The 22,326-nt window shown below is 37.1% G+C and overlaps 1 protein-coding gene across 1 annotated transcript; it reads right to left on the minus strand.

Moving 5' to 3' along the window:
- Positions 1 to 563: 563 nt before the first annotated feature.
- relb (v-rel avian reticuloendotheliosis viral oncogene homolog B) lies at positions 564 to 22,161 on the minus strand. Its single transcript, XM_052110649.1, has 11 exons — positions 21,700 to 22,161; positions 21,499 to 21,506; positions 16,759 to 16,940; positions 13,920 to 14,225; positions 13,019 to 13,179; positions 11,715 to 11,806; positions 6,882 to 7,013; positions 5,610 to 5,714; positions 5,290 to 5,505; positions 4,624 to 4,698; positions 564 to 4,528 (listed from the first exon to the last, which is right to left on the minus strand). Exons 1-11 carry the CDS (start codon positions 21,744 to 21,746, stop codon positions 4,044 to 4,046), a joined length of 1,809 nt encoding a protein of 602 aa, XP_051966609.1. The 5' UTR covers positions 21,747 to 22,161; the 3' UTR covers positions 564 to 4,043.
- Positions 22,162 to 22,326: the final 165 nt, after the last annotated feature.

The following is a 22,326-nucleotide window of genomic DNA, read 5'->3' on the forward strand; positions in this document are numbered from 1 at the left end:
ATCCTGATCTAAATGAAAGCAAACTTTATGAAAGTTAAGTTGATTCAAAATTTTAAGGAGCGTCTCTAAAAAAAATTGTCAGAGATTGTCATGTGAATGTGTGTGTATTGCTCTGAACATTAGAAATAGTATCAGTGCAGTGAAGCAAAGCAAACCAATAGAACAGTGAATGAGGAAGTAATTGCACTTCTCTGATTGTCACCATAGAATCTAGAAATGGGTCATGAAATTCAGTGTTGGGGATGCTTCTCTAAAATTTCACTTTCCAAGCTACTCATACCTAAAATAACTTACCTACAGTCAAGTTACTCTTTTAAAGGTGTACTTAGTAATTTTTGGAATATGTCGTCTTGGACTTGCACTGACACCTAGTGGCTTGGGTGTAGCATTATTCAAATGCAATTGTTTTCAGTTACTGAAGCCATTGTAGATATACACATAAGACTTCTCAAGATATCTTCTCAAGTGGTATGATAGGTGTGGAAGTGAAACAGATCAATATTTAAGCCCTTTGTTACTGTAAATTATTTTGCCTGCCCAGTAGGTGGCGATATGCTGGAAGAATGTGAATTGGCAAAAACAAAAGAATATGAAAGTGAAAGTGGTGATTTGTAGTAAATTAAGAACTTATATATTGATCTATTTCTCACTGACACCTAGGATATAATTTCTAAACACAGATTTAACCACTGGATTCATATGGATTACTTTTATGCTGTCTTCGGGAGCTTCAAATTTTGGTCACCATTCACTTGCATTGTATGGACCTGTAGAGCTGAAATATTCTTCTAAAAATATTTGTTTGTGTTCTACAGAAGAAAGTTATACACATCTGGGATGGCATGAGGGTGCGTAAATGATGAGTGACTTTTCATTTTTGGGTGAGCTGTTCCTTTAAGTTAGTTGCAATGCCACTTTTAGTTTGTTACTTCACAACACTAATGAAAACTATGTTGAGCAGGCAAACGATTGCCTGTCTGACTGTTTTGAATTTACGTTAACATGGTGAGGCACATTTGGTTGGACTCTGGCCATAAGCCGCCCACTTTTGAAAAAGGAATCGATAATGAAGTAGGTGATTAATAGGCAAGTATATAAAGAGACAACCAAAACGGAGTCAAACTATTCATTTTTCAAAACACATGATTTTAATATTGACAGCAACAGTTACATACACAATATAAGCAGAAAGCAACAATAGCAACAACGCTAGACATTTTTTACATGGCACAAGATTATAACATTATTATAGACATTATATATGTTTAGATGGACGAAATGCATTTCCAATGATTACATTCCTATTGTGCCACCGACTTCCTTCAACATTAATGTGTATATTAAAATGTACAGTTACAGCACTGACAAAAGCACTCAAATATATTTGCCACTGACATCATTTTCAGTCTCCTGCTTAATTTCACAAATTGTCCTGACCAGGTGTGATGCGACAGGATTTTTAGCATCAAGAAATCCTCAATGTGTCTGTCCACACAGGAAATGCTGCATAACACAGCCAATCAGAACATATTTAATGTTCGATATACACCAGAGATTGAAAGGGAATTTGTACACACTTCTGCGGAGCAGATTTTGGACCAATGAGCTTTCTCTGTGGGTGGGGCTACCCCGCATATCGCTACAGAAAGATACTACATGTGTAATTATGTCCCCTTAATGCAGTTAAGTGAAATTCCTCAAAGCTTGAACTGTTCAGAAATGCTGCCCACAAAATTATCTTGTTACATACAAAACTTAAATATGTTAGTGACTTTAGGTCTGGGACTACTGAGTTTTGCTCTGAAAGCCATACATTTAATTAGCAAATGACAGACACATTTCATAACTGGCACAATAAAAGCAGCTGAGCAGCATCAGTTGCTTCTTTTGTAATGACTACTTAAAAACACAATGACTACATGCTTATCTCCATTACCCTACAATGGTCCAAATGGCTGAAAATCGGATTTGTAATTTAAAGGGATAGTTCACTCCAAAAATTACAATTCTGTCCTTGAGAAATTTTGAAGAATATTGATACCTATTTTCCTTAGAATGCAAGTAAATGGTGACTAAGGATGTCATTGCCCCAGTGCACTTACGAAGAAGTGTGTCTTCATTCAGAGCCAAAAAGAAGTTAAAAACAGCTTAGCAACATCATACTGTTTGCAAACATTCAAACACCGGCAAAACCGCTGTAGGAGGCATTTTAGAGATACATTTAAAAATGATGACGCTCAAGACTACATGTAAAACATCAACTAACATGACATTAAATTGTGCTATCAATTAGGGCTGCAACTAATGTTTATTAGTATTAGTTTTTGATAATCGATTATTAGAACGATTATTCGACTATTCTGCGATTATTGCACAGATGAATCATTCAATCACCGATTATTCAGCTTGTGCCCTGACTTGTATTTATAGGTTGTATTAAACACGCTCACTAACAACAAAGAGGACAAAATCATCTTTTAAAAATACCTCTAAATGACATTCACTGAAATAAAGGGAAGAAATACTTTTAAGTTTAAATCAGTAAAGAAATTCACTGCAAAAAAAATCCTACTGTTATCAAGTGTTTTTGTCTTGTTTTCCGTTTAAAATCATCTAAAAATTCTTAAAACAAGATACATTGAATTGATAAGTAACATATAAGATATTTAGACTTGATTTAAGGCACAAATATAAGTGCATTTTGTATACAAGTGTATTTTTCACTTGGTTATACTTCTGCAAGTGCAGTAAAGACTAAAAATATTGAAGATATTTTCTCTAAAAGCAAGTCTAAATATCTTATATGCTGCTGCTCAGGTGAATGCATCTTTTTTTAAAGGATTTTTAGATATTTTAAAATGTTTTTTATTGTTTTATTCAACATACTCGGATAACAATTCTTTCTTCTGCAGTATAGCTGCTAAATAAAATATATGTTGTTTTAAAGAACTTTAAGATATTTATATTGGAAAACAAGCCAAAACCAAAACAAATCAAAAATGTATTTTGTTGCAGTGTATAATGGGGCGAAGACTTCCTCTCTCACATTTCTATTCACTTCAATCCATCTTTAACTCTCAATAAACCACTCTATCATATTAATAAAGCTGTGTATTGCCAATTTTCTTCATGATAAGAAATGCAGTGTCATATATTATGCTTCAATAAGTCACGAGCCATCACGTTATAATCTAGCTGCATTAAATGCATGCTCGAATGATGAGCATCCCCACGACAGTGTGCATTTATTGTCAACGTTGTCGATAATGTCGACTAATCATCAGCCCTAATATCAATGACTTCATGCATCATTCTATGAGTAGAATTCAGATCAGTAAAAGAAGCTGTTTTAACCACTCGATGATGATTTAAAATAATATTTATGCAGTAGATAATGCGTAATTTGTCTTGTTTACATTCTGAATCCATAGTGCTAATGCGCTAACATGCTATTTGTAGACATAATATGAGCTGATTACACTCTGTTATTGTAATTTATGATGACACCGATACTACTGCAAAAATGGGTGTATAAAAGAGTGTTAATGGGTAGAATACTCATCAAAAAAATGATTATAGGCATATCTTTGGGCAGATGTGAGAATGGCTTTCTGCTGCAGATGCCACATGAGTGAATGGGCACTTAAGAGTATTTGAGTAGGCTGGATTATTTTGTAGATTAATGAAACAAAAAAAGGACGTCATGACTGTTTGTTCTTCAGTTTCATAGGAATTATGCAGGTGCCTTAACATTCAGACTTGCATCTCATATTGTTTAGAACAATATAAGGTGAGTAAATGACAGAATTTTCATTTTTGGGTGCACTATCCCTTAAAGTCCCGCCTTTCATCAGCTGCTAGCTGTATCAGCCTCAGCTTTCACATTTCAGATGTGCAGATCATTTACTTCATTAATATTCACACACTACCAAACCGGAAGTCAAACAGTGCCAGTTAAACTAGTTTGGCATGTTACAACAAAGTTAGTCCACAACTATTTCAAAGTCCTAATAGTCAAGATGCTTTAGAGTCTTTAGAGGCATTCAAAGATCCAGCTCATTCTCACTCTTCACTGGGCCTAAGAGGCCTTCAATGTTCTCCAAGTCTGGTGGATACACCTGATTCTCACTCACCATCTGATTGAAGTGTGCATCATTTATAGACGCCATGTTCATCATAGGTTGGTTGACTAGTAGGTTTGGTTTTGTTTCTGTGCCGTCTAAAGTGCAGTTGAAATCGGATCCAAAAATTAACTGTGTAAAAAGCTGGTCAGGACCTTGCACACCAAAACACTGAGTGAGCCCATGTAGAATGCTGTCCAAAGCATCTTGGTCCAGACTAACACAACTGTCCTCCTGTCTAAAGTCTTCATTATAGTGAATTTCCTCCATGCCCTGGGGTGGCATTTGGATGCCCCCCTCCGGAGCAGGGACTGCAATGGGAGCTGAGGGAATGTTACACTCCGGAAGAGTATAGAATGGGTCGAATGGCTGTGATGTGCTGGGTTCGTTCACGGTTATGTCTTGACCTGGAGGACCAGACAGGGCATATCAAAATTAAGTTACAGAAACATGTATTAGGGAAGTAAATAGGGTCAATTTTGCTTTCATGCCATCTCCCTACCTTGAGGGACGCTGCACGGCTCGCTGAATTGTATGTCTGATTTTATTTTCCTCTTGCGGTTCACTCCGTAAGGATCTGCAAATTAAAGAGCGAGAAACAAATTAACCTTAATTCGACCTTGGGGGTGAAAGGAACGTGGCAGGTACATGTACATGACTGTTAAAGGTTATAACTGAAGAGTTTGTACTCTTTATACAACAGAAGCCCCATTTTACTGTTTACTTTTAAATTAAACTATTACAGTTTCTTCCTACATTCAGTTTCGTCAGCCTATTTATAAATCCCCTAGAATAACTGACATTGTAACACGCCCGCCTTTGCAATAAACTGCAAGAAAAGGTGCTGATTCATATCTGGATCTGATGCATCTTGCCTTTAGTTAACTGCTCTAATGGTCTTCAACCAAGTATTTTCTAAAAACCACATTACTGGTATGATTTTAAAAGAATAGTTCATACAAAAATGTATTTTTTTTGTTGTTGTTTTTTGTGGGGGCATACTGTGAGGGTCAGCCAGAAATGTAGGGAGGGTAGAGTCAAATCGGCTAACCTCCTCATGGTCATGATTAGGGGTTCTCGCTCTCAATGGGGTGCGTGGTAAGTTGTGCGTTTAAATTATGACAGGATTTTCTGTTTTTTGGTGAACTATCCTGGGTGTAAGACTCACCAGCGTTGTCTGGAACGTAGGTGAACTTGACTGGCTCGCTGTCCATCCGATCAGACAAGCGGCGTAGACACACGTTGACCTCCATCTCCTCAGATATGTTCTGCTCCCTGAAGGGTGGGGACTTGAAGACGATGGCAATCTGTCTGTGGACATCGGTCTGAGCAAACTCCGCCTTGGCCTCCCAATCCTCCAAGCTGAAGATTATGTCAATGTCATCTGTGTGGTTTCCAGACATAAATGTGTGCACACAAATTAGTTCCTTAAGTTTAATCACATCATAAAAATGGTAACAATAGTGTTATTACTGCATTTTCATATACCTTTTTGCACTTTGTCACAGAGCATGTAAATTTCAGTCTTTCCTGTGCAGGGGCCTCTGATGACATTAAGCCGATTGATTTTCAGTTCTGCTGTTGTGGTCGCCTCTAATCAGACAATACAAACAATCCAAACATCATCTGGCAGGAAATTACAGACTCACCATGGCCTAGAGCACTACAATCATTGATATGTTTGAAGGAGCCTCAAAAAATAAGGTCCGAAACACAGTCAAGACAATTCCGGAATCGCTCAATTTCATGTGTCATTCTGAAACACAAGTTTTTACATTCTCCACATTGCCACAAGGGGCACTATAGAGCATGCATGGTCATGACCGCATTTACATGCACAATCTTACACCGATTACACTTAATAAGCAGACAAACGTGTGTGTGGTCATGTTTACTTATGTCAACCTTAAAAAGTTTTCCTTTATCAGGTTAAGGTCGTAAACGGTCTAAGGAAAAACTAACTGCCACATGTAGATTTTTCTATACACCTTTACCGGCATTCCTATTGGCTTATCCAATGTGCGAAAGTGTCTGTTTACATTGTGATGTCAAAAGCAAAGAATAATCGAATTATATCTGTCTCCTTGTGTTGGATCTTATGAAGAAACTGATTTTCGATAGTTATCAGCATATTGGTGTGCATGTAAAGCAAATTGGTGTTTGAAGAGGTCGCAAACAATAAGACCCAAAACATAGTCAGCGTAAGTATGTGACAAGACATGCTCGATTTCATGTGCCATTGCATTCATTGGCTTTTTCTTTCAGGTCAACCATTGTAATGGCAGAGCAGCAGTTTGCTAGTTAATTAAGTTATTTGAACTGTTGACATGTTAATAGCTAGTTACTTGAACAAAAACACATCTGGGTTAATTTTGCCACACATTAGATGTAACTCTATAACCCCCTTGAGTTACTGTGACAGTAACTCAAGAACGCCTGCAACATGTTGGCCAAGCATTCATGTCTACGTACTTGCACACAGTAGGTTTCCAAATCACATATTTCTGCACTATTCTATGCCATTTTATGGTGTAAGTAGAATGAGTAGTGTGTTTGCAGATGCTAACTGGCTAACATGCTAAAGCTAATGGCAACACATTGTGTGCACTTGAAATGTTACTTCCATCAGATGAAAAAATGGTGAATGCTTCCATATAGTTAAAACTTTTTAGTTTTTAGAGTTTGATTGGACAATACTACCCTAGGAAACTTCATACACTAGATGGCCGAGTGCATAGTGTACAGTCATTTGAGACTTACTCTTGTCATAGATGGGGTTGGAAACCACAGGAGCGAGGTGGATCCTTTCTCCGTCTTTTCTTTCCAGCTCACACTGGAAACACAGTCTCACAACATTCATGTCCATGTCCTCAATGCTCTTAGAGTGGCCCGCTGCCGGAAAACAAGAGAAAAACATTCAAAAGAAGCTCACACTACAGTGCTGCAATTAAAGAGTATTTTTAAGGCTTGTGCTCTGTTCTAAAACCTAGTGAGCAGCCTACAAACTGTTAAGCCATCAAGCTAAATCTAAAATGTATCCAAGATGGTAGAAAAAGTGAGAGAAATGTTGATTATAAATATAATTAATTCAATGCATTAATCTAATTGAAAAATTTACTATTTTTACATCATATTGGTGTGTGTGCTTAGTTTTTATGCTTATTAGAGTATCACAACATTAGCTTAGCAACATGCTAACTTGTAACTTGAGGCTATTTATAGGTGTTCTGTTTGTAACTGAGAAGAGTTACTCTGAAACATGGAAGACAAGTAGAGACTTTTAGAGAAGTTTATTATTTATAGTTCTATCAAAGTTTTGTAATTAATTATCAGTGGTTTGAAACAAGTTAGCAAAAAACCATAACCACCAAACTATTGGTATTGGCAGGTGTTGTTCTAAATAATCACATATTTGAACACAAATTTTGTAATGGTACTGTACATTCCTAATGAATGCGCTTTACGTGAAGAGTGCTATTTTTATGACACACAGATGACATTCTGCCTATGTAAAGCATTCCAAAGTCACTTATAAGGTTACATTTCAGTTAGGATGTTCCCTTAGAAGGCAGCAGCCTATACTGTATGTAGGCAGTTGACAGCAAGGTAGCTCACTAGGTGTTGGAATAGAGCCATGCAGTCTGCAACCCAGATAGCAAACAAGCATTGAAACAATGTTAAGTCAACGTTGATGCGTCAACGTTAATGGCATTAAATTAACATTACAAACTGATGTTGATTCTACATAACTTTTGCACCCTCAATTAATGTTGAAACCATATTAAAATTTCAACCAAAAAAAATCAATGTTAAGACATTGAATCAATGTTAGAATCTGATGATGATTCTATATCAAATCTGTTGAAACAACTTTCAAATTACAACAAAACATCAACGTTAACATAGTTGAATCAACATCGCAATCGGATGTTAATTCTACAAAACTTTTGCATCCTGCGTTAATATTGCAACAACATTGAAATCTCAACTAAAAATCGAACCATCATCACTGAATCAATTTTAGAATCTGATATTGATTCTACATCACTTTTGCACCATGCATAAATGTTGAACCAACATTGAAATTTTAATAATTTTTTTTAATGTTAAATCACTGAATCATTGTTAGAATCCGCTGTTGATTCTACATAACTTTTGTAGAGTCCATTTTGAAATTTCTAATAAAAATATAGAAATTTGGTGAAAAACAATCATATAAATAAAAACAACTTTCACACAGATTCTAAAGTTTATTTATCTTCATAACAAAACTAACAACAGTACAAAAAAAAGGTTGTTGCTGGAGGTACTGCTCCCACTCATTTGCTCAATCAAGGCATCTAAAACAAGAGATCAAAGAGAGAAAAAAAACAGTAAGATAAAAATCAATGAAATACAGTAATAATCTTAATTGATTTGTTTACAAGTAGAAATTTTGTTTGTACAGTCTAGCACTGTAATATTTAGGCAAATCGATCATGTAGGCTAGACCCAAATCCTGCATTCTTAAATGAACATACCTAATTCAACGTTGGGTGTGCCATATTAGAAAAATATCCATAACGCGTAGTCTGTGGGAACTTACGACAATACATAGTTTGTCTAGATTCTTTAAGCAGTTGCAATGCTGAAGGCTACACCTGCAATCAATATATTCCACCTTATTCTTTTAACAGAATCCACTAGGTCAAAAAGGTTTCATACACTTGATGTTACAGCTAGTAAAGATTGCATAGTTTGTCATGTAACAAATCCAAGTAAGATCAACTAAGTATTTTGTAAGAGCTGTTAATATAAACAATTGCCCAATAGTTGATTGTTCATTCTAATAATTGCTAGGTTAGTCGATTCTAAAAAATAATAATCATTAGTTGCAGCCATACATTTAAGTATGGTTGAAAAATGAGGAAAATTGGAATTTACTTAAAGTTGGCTAGCGGACCAAGCAATAACTGGTCACCACTTAATTCTGATATTTAACGTTAATTCGCACAATGCAGGACATAAAGAAACTATTTGACTAATAATTGGTTTGCAACAATCCCTCATTGAAATACATTTTGCAGAATAGTAATACAAATTGAATCCTTTCCTCACCTGAAATAACTGCAAAGATGTGAGGTGCTGGTGGGTCCTTTCCAGATCCGAAGATGAATACATGATCGACAACACGTCAATGTTTATTCATTGTCACTACACCATGGGGTGCTTCTCGATTCTTTAATAGTACATCCTTATTTTTTCTTTGTCTTTTTCTTTTTTTGTTAACTCCTCCCTCGTAAGACACGAGGAAAGAATGCAAGGATGCTATTCAAAGAATGAAATCAAAGCAGTACATTTGTAAAATGGCTTACTCAAGTGGCACTTCTAAGTCACTGATGATTTTGCACAGAATGCATTACCACTGCGCTTTAAGGGAATGCTGTTTGAACTTTGTCAATGAAAACACCAATAATAAATCTAGATAAAACATGATGCACTTTTAATGTATGTGGAAATGTTTCATCAAAGACTTTTATCACTTTTTGTATCCCCTTTTCTCCCAATTTGGAATGCCCAATTCCCACTACTTAGTAGGTCCTTGTGGTGGCACTGTTACTCGCCTCAATCCGAGTGGCGGAGTACAAGTCTCGGTTTCCTCTGCTTCTGAGACGTCAATCCACGCATCTTATCAAACGACTCATTGTGCATGACACCGTGGAGACTCCCAGCACGTGGAGGCTCATGCTACTCTCCGAGATCCATGCACAACTTACCACGGGCCCCATTGACAGCGAGAACCCCTAATTGCAACCACACGGAGGTTACCCCATGTGACTCTACACTCACTAGCAAGCAGGCCAATTTGGTTGCTTAGGAGACCTGACTGGAGTCACGACTCCAGGGGTGGTAGTTAGCATCAATACTTGCTGAGCTACCCAGGCCCCGACATATCACTATTCAAATTTGATCAGTTGTCCATTTCAGTGTAAAAGGAATAACGGCATGCGCTGATAAGCATCTGAGCATTTGAAAGCAGCCTGTCAGTACTGTCTGTCGGCACTGGCTCAATACTACCAGTACTACATCTTTTTTATTTTAGTAACGACTACCGGAGTACCGGTACTTTTGACATACCTTCTTTGACTCATAACTATCTGTCACAACACGCAAGTACACAAGAAATAGCTTTAGGTGTCACGGAGTTCATTTTAAAGTACACGCATTGTCACCTTATTAAGCATAATCGCAAATGTAAATATACAACAATGAGACCTATGGTGGATGAGAAGATTTTCAGTGAATAACAACCTACATTTCTGGCTGACCCTCAAAGAATGCCCCCACAAAAAACAACAAAAAATTTTTTTGCATGAACTATTCTTTTAAAATCATACCAGTAATGTTTTTTAGAAAATACTTGGTTGAAGACCATTAGAGCAGTTAACTAAAGGCAAGATGCATCAGATCCAGATATGAATCAGCACCTTTTCTTGCAGTTTATTGCAAAGGCGGGCGTGTTACAATGTCAGTTATTCTAGGGGATTTATAAATAGGCTGACGAAACTGAATGTAGGAAGAAACTGTAATAGTTTAATTTAAAAGTAAACAGTAAAATGGGGCTTCTGTTGTATAAAGAGTACAAACTCTTCAGTTATAACCTTTAACAGTCATGTACATGTACCTGCCACGTTCCTTTCACCCCCAAGGTCGAATTAAGGTTAATTTGTTTCTCGCTCTTTAATTTGCAGATCCCTACGGAGTGAACCGCAAGAGGAAAATAAAATCAGACATACAATTCAGCGAGCCGTGCAGCGTCCCTCAATGTAGGGAGATGGCATGAAATCAAAATTGGTTTCGAACATGTGACTCCAGGGGTGGTAGTCAGCTTCAATACTCGCTATGCTAGCCAGGGCCCCTATGACTTTAAGCACTTTTTAAATGACTGTTTTTGATTACGGTCAGTGACAGTATCCTACACCAAACAAGCCAATAAAACAAAGTATCAGAGAAATAATAAGTTAAATGAACATCATTGTTTTACATTGTGCAAGAGAATTTGTGTGAGTGTATCAGGTGTTTCAGCAAACAAGACTTCTGTATAGGATGAACAGGTTTCCACACAAACAAGGAAGCATCAAGTTGAATATTGAGAAGCACACTGTGACAGGGCACCCACCCTCCATCCTGTCATAGTGTGCTTCTCAATATTCTACTTGATGCTTCCTTGTTTGTGTGGAAACCTATCAGGCTAATCAAGCCTCAGAGAGGGATAAAGGCCGACTGGAAGTTGCATTGCGAGAGAGAGATTTACGGACAGCTGTCCAACACCTTTGTGTGTTTGTCTTTTTGTTTAAGTTTCATATTAAACTATTATTTATATTGTTAAGCCGGTTCTCACCTCCTTTCCATTAATCCCTTTACACACACATGTTGGTTTAATGTCACTGCCACCACCCATATGTGCTGCTGGCTTTCATCCAAATTTCAATGTTGATCCAACATACTTCTATCATTGAAATTTCAATCTCAACTAAAATGATGATTCTGACAAAATAAAATCAACAATGTATCAGCCACCTTGCAATCTTGGAATTGTTTTCCACTACTCACTGTTAAAAGGATCAATATTTTTATTCCTCCTCTTCTGCAGAGAGGCATCAAGTTCCTTCCTCCGGATACACTGGATGCCCAAATTTGCAAAGCTGGAAAACACCAACATGAAATAACATTTGATAATAAGACCACATTCTGCTGACCATGCTGAATGACACAAAACTAGAGGTGGGGAATTATATTTCAAAGTGATAATTTTTTTTTATCAAACGTGAATCAAAACAGAAGCTTAAATTTATCAAATAGTAAGTTACAAGGTACACGTCATTCGAGTAAAACCAGTGAATGAAGCAAAACTAGAGAAATAATTAAATAAAAAACGTGGATTGCATACCCACGTGTATCGGTACAACTTCTCGAAGAAGGCAGCTGATATGCGTGCATTTGCAATCAACATTTTTTCTTTTAGAGTTTGCAATATTGTTTCAATTGTGCAATAGTCAATTTCAATATTCTATACACTCACAGAGCACTTTATTAGGCACACCTGTAAATCTACTTATTCATGTGATTATCTGATCAGCCAATCATGTGGCAGCAGTATAATGTATAAAATCATGCAGATATGGGTCAGGAGATTCAGTTAATTTTCACATCAACCATCAGAATGGGGAAAAATGTTGATCTCAGTGATTTCGACCGTGCTGTTTTGAGCATTTCTGTAACTGTTGATCTCCTGATTTTCACACACAACAGTCTCTAGAATTTACTCAGAATGGTGCCAAAAACAAAAAACATCCAGTGAGCAGCAGTTCTGCGGAATGGTTGGAGCTGACAGAAAGGCTACAGTAACTCAGATAACCACTCTGTACAATTGTAGTGAGGAGAATAGCATCTCAGAATGCACAACATGTCGAACCTTGAGGCGGATGGACTACAACAGCAGAAGACCACATTGGGCACTTTATTAGGACCATAATGTTACAAATAAAGTGCTCCGTGAGTGTACATATATTAAATAATTTTTATATAAAGGTAAAATGTTCAGTTTTGCAATATTGTACCTGTAATGATATTCTCATGTCAAGATTCAATATTTTAATGTATTTTTTTCTTCACATGAAAAAGGTGTTTTATCTTGTTATCTCAACGCAACTTCTATAGCTCTATGATGAAGTAAAGCAGTAAGTTCAGCACTTGTTGCGCAAAGCACCAAAGTGTAATTAAGATGAATACGAAACAGGCGGTAAAAGGGTCGCAATATATCACAGATTTGAATCGCAACACACTAAATAGACAAAAGAATACCATGGCCCAGCTGTTAATATAATATTGAACCTGACTTTAACAAATAAATATACCTGTGCCGGCAACTACTATGGGGAATGATGTGGATGACACAGATGCCGTCGGAACAGTCTTTTCCAACCAAGCAGTGTGGGTGAGGGCGGTAAGGGATGTCCTTTGTCACAAGAGACACGGTGACTGTCACTTTCTTGATATTGTCAATGGGGCCTTGAATCTACATGATGAAGAGATGAAACAGTTTTACTTTTGCTTTAGTAACAGCGTCGGCAACAAATGTTCTTTGTGGTCTCTTTCGTTAGTTAAAAAACCCTTCTACGGAGGTTTGCCAATGGCAAAAATTATAAGTGAATGTGATTTTTTGTTTGTTTTAAACGTAATTCCCTCTGTCGGAGCCCACATATGGCACACCACTCCATTTATAGCTGAAGTGACACGTTTGACACAATTTTATATACAAGACCCACAAACCATAATGGGGGAACCCCCACTGTCCTGGTATAGTCGGTGCATTCCAGACACACCACTGAATCAAATTAGGACACCGAATCAATTTTGTATTTGTGAAAATGGTTAAATAGAAAAAGAATGCAATTATAGAGGTTTAAATGAGAGGTTCAAAGGCTGTGTTCAGAATTATCACTTTAATTGCATCTTTTTTCTATACAAAGAGAGTGAATGGTGAATGAGGATAACATTCTGCTTAACATCAACTTTTGTGTTCCACAAAAGAGAGAAATTCATACAGGTTTCGAAAACATGAGGGTAAGTAAATGATGAAAGAGCCATCAGAAAAACAATCACTCGTTCATTGGATTCGTGTCAGTTTTTTCAGGTAATAAATGTAAACATCTTTTAACTTTTGACAAAAGACTGGGTCACATGTAATCACACTAACATCAGTTCAAACACAAACTAAACAGAGCATATATGCCAAACATTTTACCCTTGACTTACTTCAATGGCAGGCAAGGTCTTGTTGACATCAGTGCTGGAGGCTCCAAGGATGCTGCCTGCTGATCGTCCCTCACACTCATAGCGAAACCGCATGCCTCGCTCCTTTGGCTGCTCAACCACAACTATCTCTGGCTTTTCCAGGAAGCGCTCCAGATGTTCCGTTCCAGTCTGATGAGGCAGACGACACTGGGCCACTGCAGAGCCCTGTCCCCGTCGCTGAGATCCCCCTTTGTGACCTCGCAGAGCATGCATTGGTGCCATACTATCAGTGTGAGTGGTGGGGGCCTGGTTAAAGTTGAATGAGTGCTGTAAAAAAGTAAAATTTCTGAACGCGTGAGTGATAAGCTATGTGGTGCTTGTTCGTGCAAAACTCGTTTCAACGATGCTACACAGTAAAAATGACAAGATACTTGAGGCACCATTTAGGGTTCCTTACCCAACAAATAATTAAATGGACATTAGACATTGATTTGAGTAGAAATTGTGTTATTTTGTGAGAAGAAAGGGACCACAAAGCCTCCAGAAACAGCTGAATTCAACCTCAGGTTTGTGGCAGTTCTGTTGCCGTTTATATTGCAAAAATGGTGGTCTGACTACTCATTATCCTAATTATGAGTTATAATCCTAACAAGGACTTGCAAAGAACTAAATAAATGGACATGAAATATTGATTTGGAGTTTAAACTATTTTATTAGCTTACTTGTAAAGATCACAGAGTGATATGAGAAGTAGGAAAGGTGAATCACTATACCCGGTGAAATTTGACTTTATTGTACGGTCAATATTCTGAAATATCAGGCCGATGGGTGACGTGATTGTCCAATAAGAATTGAGTACTCCAGAGAGCTGTGTAAAAGTTAAGGTTTAAAGTCCTTCACCCTAAGTATGACCAATAGTAATAGTGATATTCACCTTAGCACGCACACCTTTACAAAGCAAGTTACGGCAAAGCTGGATTTCAGTCAACAAATAAACAAACCATCAAAATAATATAGAGCAATAGCCAAAAGTTTTAAACATGCAAATATATAAAGGTCTGCCAACAGGGCTTATTTATTAGGTACCCCGTATTTCAAAAATGACCGGTAACTGTCTGCCAACAATCAAATAAGTTATTTTTAACCACACACACAGCAACATAATGAGTCAGCTACACAATGGGTAAATAAAACCACATTAGCTAGCATTGTTGGTACTTAAGCATCAGATGTTCCTTGTTGGACGTTGCACTATTTGAACCCATTAGTGGAAAGACAAACAATTCAGTTACTGTCTGCATTTGGCAATCCAATAAATTCTTTAATCATTATATTCAAATGGGAGCGTTCAAGCTTTGTTACACCACTACTGATAGGATTATGTACTTTGTAGAATGTGCCTTTGATTGGTAACAATGCAAAAGGAGAAACAGAATAGACAGAAGGGGTGATAAACAGCTTGTTTGACTCATGCGGTATGTCATCAACATTCAAAGATGGTGAACACAAGAAGAAAAAGTGAAAAGAAAAAAAAAGATCCAGAATGTTATGTTTTGAAGAAAATAGTAGAGGAAGACAACATCTGGACATGCCTGAGAATGGACTCCGATTGCTTACACAAAGAACCGCTGAGAAGAGCCAGAGAGAGCATGGTACAGAAACAGGAAGCTTGCATAGCTGCACAAATAATCAGCCAATGAGAAAGCAAGGGAAAGAGAGGAGGGTATTTGCCTGTACGGCTTTTGTATGGGGAGAAAGGCATGAGGGAAGAGAACACTAACTGAAAAGCAGGCATCGAATTACAGTCTCTCACAAAAGCCTGATGGCCTGCGCAAAAATAAACTTATCTGAACTCAAGTTAAAGAATACATTTTTATGCGCATTTTGGGATATCGCACAAAAACTGCTGGATGAAAACACTAAGATGCTAATAAAATCTCCAAAATGCACATAAAAAGCTTAAGATGCTTGCTTGAGGTGAAGGCATTTTTTTTGTTCGATAAGAAGAAATCTGTATAATCTATGATGGAAACACATTTACTGGATAATTTAATTTATTAGGAATACAAGTTGTGCATCAAAAAAGCCTTGAGACTAAATAACTCAATCATAACTGAACTAACCAGCAGACCAATGATCACATCTGAAATGTTGCTCTGGTCATTCTGAAATAATGGTGTTTAGAAAATCCAAAGCCTGCATAGAGTTTGCAGAGCAAATAAATCAAATACACTTACACAAATACACTTTTAAAATATATCTTATAGATCTGCATGGTACAGTCATAAGGATGGAGGAACGCACACACATAGTGCTCCCAGAATTGTGTGACGCTTTGTCGCTTCCAGACATGAGAGACAAGTTCTTTATGGTGTTTTGTCTGCGTGTTCTAAACCGTGAGTACTTTACTAATAAAAGAATCACAGAGGCCACAATTTCTCCGGAAGTGACAATTTTGTTCTTTCTAACACAAAAAATTAATTACTGGGATGGAAACACAGCTTTACTTGCAAATTGCTTGTGCGATATTATGGTTAATCGCATAAATTACATTTGCAACTTGGATAAAAATATAGCTTCTGACGCCCCCCCGGAGCGACACCGAAGCACGTTCAAGCGGGACCAACCCGAGCAAAATTACCAATGAGGAACACTCCCTCATTCCTACAAAGAGATGAACAGTTGCCCACAGTAAAGAACCCCCTGCCCCCCAAAAAATCACATCTTAGTACCACCCCTGAATATTGGTTATATATACACAATATCAGTTAACTGACCTGGCTGATCTGATCAGTCTTTAGGTCTAAAGTACTGAATATGAAAATGAAACTGCTTTTTTATTGAAACAGCAAAAACCCACCTGTGGTGCAGCTCCTCTGGCAACCAAAACTGGAGTGCTGCGCCTGCTCCTAGATGGAGGGTCTAACAACTGCATGTCCTGGTCCGCAGGTGGAGGTGGGGGACCAGGGAGAGTTGTTGTCAGAGGGGCTGTCAAGGACATCTCTTTGGTTGATTTCTCCAAAAGGTACTCATTTATAATATCTGTCAGACACAGTTTTGATACAAGCATTTGAGCTCTTGCAAAACACAACTATTTGCTTTAACACTAAAGGACTAACCAAGGTTAACTCACAAACACTGATGATGTCACAATGACACTCACCTAGATCTGATACTGCAGGTGGGGGCATGAAGAGAAAGACAGAAGAAAAGGAGTTAAAACATGCGCATTACTGGAAAACGAAACTGAAAGCAACGTTTTCTTTATTCATATTGCATAAAGTTTGTGTTCAACGATTAACATCAATGAAACATGTCTCAGTGTAGATGTTTCTGCAACAATATGTCTGTTTATCCAATAATAAACACAAGTGCTTATTCAGAACAAACATATTAGGGGCTGTTCACATCATAGCTGTTTTGTGTCCTTAGACATGGGCGAGACGGATGTCCCTGAATGTTGATATATATACGTAGATGCCTCATTCCGCTGGTTCGGATAAGTCAACCACAGTGCCATCTTGTAGTGATGGGTCGTTCGTGAACGATTTGTACATTTTGAACGAATCTTTAATGTGACTCAGATGGGTAGTCTCAGAGAGTGATTCGTTCATTTTGTGATGGCCGTGCATGTGCATTGCGCATAGGCGCTGTACAGGAAACAGAAATGTTTAGTTCACCTTTTAACTCTTTTCGTCTGAGTCGTTCGTTCTTTTGTCACGTGACAGCCGTATACGCTATGCATTGCTCACACAGGAAACAGAAATGATTAGTTCACCTCCTGAGTCGTTCTTTTGTCATGTGACAGCTGTATACGCTAGCATATACGGCTGTGACGTGACAAAAGAACGAATGACTTGGACAAGAAGATTCAGTCCAGAGCTGAACTAATCATTTATGTTTCCCTTGGCTACATTATCAATTTTTCCTTAATGGGACTATAATCAAAGTTTGCTTAAGTAGACGTGTTGGGGGTTTTGACTATTGAAAATTTAACATTTTTATTTAATTCTGCTCAAATGAATGAAATGACTTGAATAAAGATACGTTAATTTTGCTGAATGAGACTCAAAGATCCAAGTCAGTAAAATGACCCTATCTTCAACATCACTACCATCATGGAGCGGTCAACAAGGTGAGCTGTTTAAATGCAAGTGAATGGAGAGCAAGAATCAGATCGCTGCATAAACTGCTTTTGTGTAGGAACACTAATTTTCAGACTTTATTTGGAGTTTGCTATGAAAAAAAAAAAACAGTTTTAGTGAAGTGAAGTCAGGAATTTTTCTATCATCTAAAATATTGCCCAATGTTTATGATAAATCAGATAATCTGACAGTTGGCTGGAACAGACTCCAGACAGTTACTGACCGTATCTGTCAATTTACTTTCATGTGTTTCATGCTCTTGACTGTTCCACTATGACTGCGGTAAAGTTGTTTTTATATTGGACATTTGTTAGACATTTACATTTGACATTTGTTAGGCAAAGTTAGGGAGTGTCTCTACTAAAGTGTGAAACGGACAAAGGCTGATGAAAAACAGATTATTCTGTGGTTATAAAAACATGTGGAGCTTTATCCAGATGTAACTTAATATTGTAAAACAAGTTAAGTAGAAATATATGGTACAAAAACAAACATTTAAAACCATAAATGGCTTATTCCCTAATATAGGTAATGATTTTATAACAATGTAATGTAACTGAAATGTCATTAAACTTATAGCTAACAGAAATAGATGAATGTCAGACCTTCTATAGCACATGTATACATGACACCTTTCCACCTTACATTACTTTTTATTTTATATTACCTTTATCATTTTATTTTATGAGAAAGGAATAGATTACATCTTTGCGATATGTTTGATCCAGATGGGAATGTTTACTCTTATTATGATTTCATGTCTAAACTCAACTTTCCTGTTGTCCATAAGGAAATTCTCAGTGATAAAAGCAATACCTAGTGGACTTTTTCATTTGATGAGATGTCATGTATCATTTGGTGAGATTGTAAAGACTGAACAAAAATTTCTAGTAGAAGATAAGAACATTTATGACCCAAAATGTAGTAATAAAATGATAAGAAATGTTTTTCTCTCAAGGAAACAAATTACCCCTAGGGAAAGTTTTCTTGGAATTCACTAATAGAGAATATTAATTGGAAAATATCATGACTTTTACCATATACGTTTTGTATCCCCAACAATGTTAAAGAAATACACCTAACAATTTAACATAAAATATATTCTTCTAATGATATCACATGTAAAATTGGTAATTTGGAAGGATTTGAATTATAATTTTTGTAAAAACATTCTTGAGTCAATTGTGCATCTTTTCTTTAAATGTCCCTTTATCCAAGAATTTTGGCAAAAACATCGCCAACCCACATCTCAGAATAGCATTCAGAGATTAGATCCTTCTCAACACAATTGTTCAGAGCGATGATCTGAGTTACCAGTCTGGCCATTCTCTGTTGACCTCTCTCATCAACAAGGTGTTTCCATCCACAGAACTGCCGCTCACTGGATGTTTTTTGTTTTTGGCACCATTCTGAGTAAATTTTAGAGACTGTTGTGTGTGAAAATCCCAGGAGATCAGCAGTTACAGAAATACTCAAACCAGCCCGTCTGGCACCAACAATCATCCCACTGTCCAAATAACATTTTGTCCCCATTCTGATGGTTGATGTGAACATTAACTAAAGCTCCTGACCCGTATCTGCATGATTCATTGCAATGCACTGCTGCCACGTGACCGGCTGATTAGAAAATCACATGGATGATTGTTGGTGCCAGATGTGCTGGTTTGAGTATTTCTGTAACTGCTGATCTCCTGGGATTTTCACACACATCAGTCTCTATAATTTACTGGTGCCAAAAACAAAAAACATCCAGTGAGGGTAGTTTTCTGCTTATATAGGCCAACTGCATGCCTAAAGGGGCAGGGCTCAAACCCATTGCCAATTTTAGAATTGGCGTTATTGTACAAAGAGCTTCAACAAGGCTGTTGAGAAAGGAATTTCCCATAATGTCAGTGATGCAATGTTGAAAGACCTTAATTGAAAGGGAACAATTAATACTTAAGTGAATGACACCGTTTTAAACATAGGGAAACTTGTTTTCATTGGGTTTTCAATTAATTACAACCTACATTTTTATTAGTTCCTCACTCAAATGTATATAGTGTATGTATTATATGGCTTCATACACTATATAAAATCATATTTCTAAAATCCATGTCATGTAAGATGTGTTATAGATGTTTGTAAATATATAACACATGGTGTGACATCATCAGGTCACATGATCTGGAAGTTATATGGATTTTAACATTTAAAAAATTTGTAAAAACAAAACCCACAAAATAAAATTTCTCAAATCCAAGTCGTGTAAGATGTGTGTCAGGTGTGTGTGAATGCATTACAGGTGGCCAACACACTCTCACGGCAAAATTGTCAGGAATCGTATGACTTTTCTAAATTTGTCTAATTCGTATGATATCGTGCGACTGCACTTGTTTGAATTCCTATGAGTTTCACTACAGTCAATGACATCGCTGGACATCGTTTCCATCTAATATGCGACAATTACTTGCTTCTGTCACACACAGCAGCTTCCTATTATGTTTAAACACTCTAGTGATTGGTTAAGTATAGATTAGGGTTTTGGGTAAGGGCATAATATTAATAAGCATGTCCATAACATCTCGTGTGTGGATGTCGCACTTCCATATTAGACATCCGGGAGTTTATGCGACCAACATAATGTGACACCATACGAAATAGCCAACTCGTAAATTATGTACGACTTTTCATAAGATCAGGTTGGGTGGTCTGACATCACTAGGTCACATGACCAGTTATATAAGTTATATAGATTTGAAAAATTCATCTTCCAAATCCAAGTCATGTCCGATGTTTTATAGGTGTTTGTGAATATTTTACAGGTGGTGTGACATCATCAGGTGAAATGAACAAGTTATATGGATTTTAGTATTTAATAAATTCCAGAAAAAAACACAAAAACATATTTCCACAATCATAGCTGTGGAAGATATGTAGCAGGTGTGTATACATACATTGCAGGTGATGTGAGATCTTAAAAAAGCCAGAAAATTAAATAGATATATTTAAAGCATTCATATAAAATAAATTTTATTACAGGTATATAAATCATAACAAAATGTTTAATTATCTAAATTTAACTTAATTTGTTTACCAACATAAACATTACAAATGTAAAAAGAACCACTTTTTAATTTAGTCATGGAATAATTGATCTCTTACCTGATATTTGTGCGTTTTGCACTTTTGAGACACTCCCTAACTTGGATTGCTCTTGTTGGGATCGCGGTTTTGTGTTTTTCTTAAATATTAGAGACACCTGCGTTCTGTTATGGGTTGTTATTGTTTTTTTTTTACACATTTAACAGTTAAAAAAGTTAAGTTCTATTCGTTGCGCAATGGACGTTCGGCCTGAACGGCCCCTTAGATGACCAGCATACTTCTCGTATAGACTATAAGCGATACTTTCAAGCCGATAATACGTATCAGCCCTGTGTTATTGTTTCGATACGGGCCTGCAACTTCGGAAACACCTATTTCTCTCATAGAAGAACTTTATTTCGATGATATAATTAACTTTCACGTCATAAAAGGCAATATAACGTGATAACGCGCACAGTGTCATATCTTCACGTTCAATGTAGTTCATGCACAATGCATTTCTTAACCTCAAAAATATCAAATGTTCAGACTGACAACAGGGCCGACCGATCTGAACGTGTGAGAAAGTGAACTGACCTCCATTATCCGCTGTGCCGTTCCGAACACTCATGTTTCTCATTGCAAGAGCAATAAGGAAGAATAAAAGGCTCTCTCTGGTTTCTTCACGCACTCGTTGATAGCTTTTGTGCTGGATTGAAATGAAAATCCTCCGAAACAGTGATGAGTTCAGCGCTGTGGACTCATTTCCGGGTGCTTCGCCTATTTCGTTGTTAAGAATGGAGTTGACGGAAGCTTTTACGGGAAAAACTCTCGGGAGACAAATCTTCAGCTCTGGCTCATTCACGGACGCTTGTTGACATGCAGATTCCTCACGCTCTCGCTTGATTTTGTTTCACTTTTTCTCTTGATAAACTACAGTGTTCTGGTGGGTGGAAATCCCCCATACGCCACAGCTGGGGAAAGCCCCAAAATTCGTCACAACGACAACGGACCAACAACAGGTGAGTTTCAGTTACTTGACATGTATGTCTGCGATTAATAAGAGAGAACAATTGAATAACATTTAATATCGCGGACCTCGACCTTAAAGGGACAGTTCAATATGAAAATGCTCATCATTTACTCATCCTCATGCCATCCCAGATGTGTGACTTTCTTTCTTCTGCTGAACACAAAAGGAGATTTTTAGAAGAATATCT

The sequence above is a fragment of the Xyrauchen texanus genome, chromosome 38, assembly GCF_025860055.1.
Source record: "Xyrauchen texanus isolate HMW12.3.18 chromosome 38, RBS_HiC_50CHRs, whole genome shotgun sequence".
Classification (NCBI taxonomy): Eukaryota; Metazoa; Chordata; class Actinopteri; order Cypriniformes; family Catostomidae; genus Xyrauchen; species Xyrauchen texanus.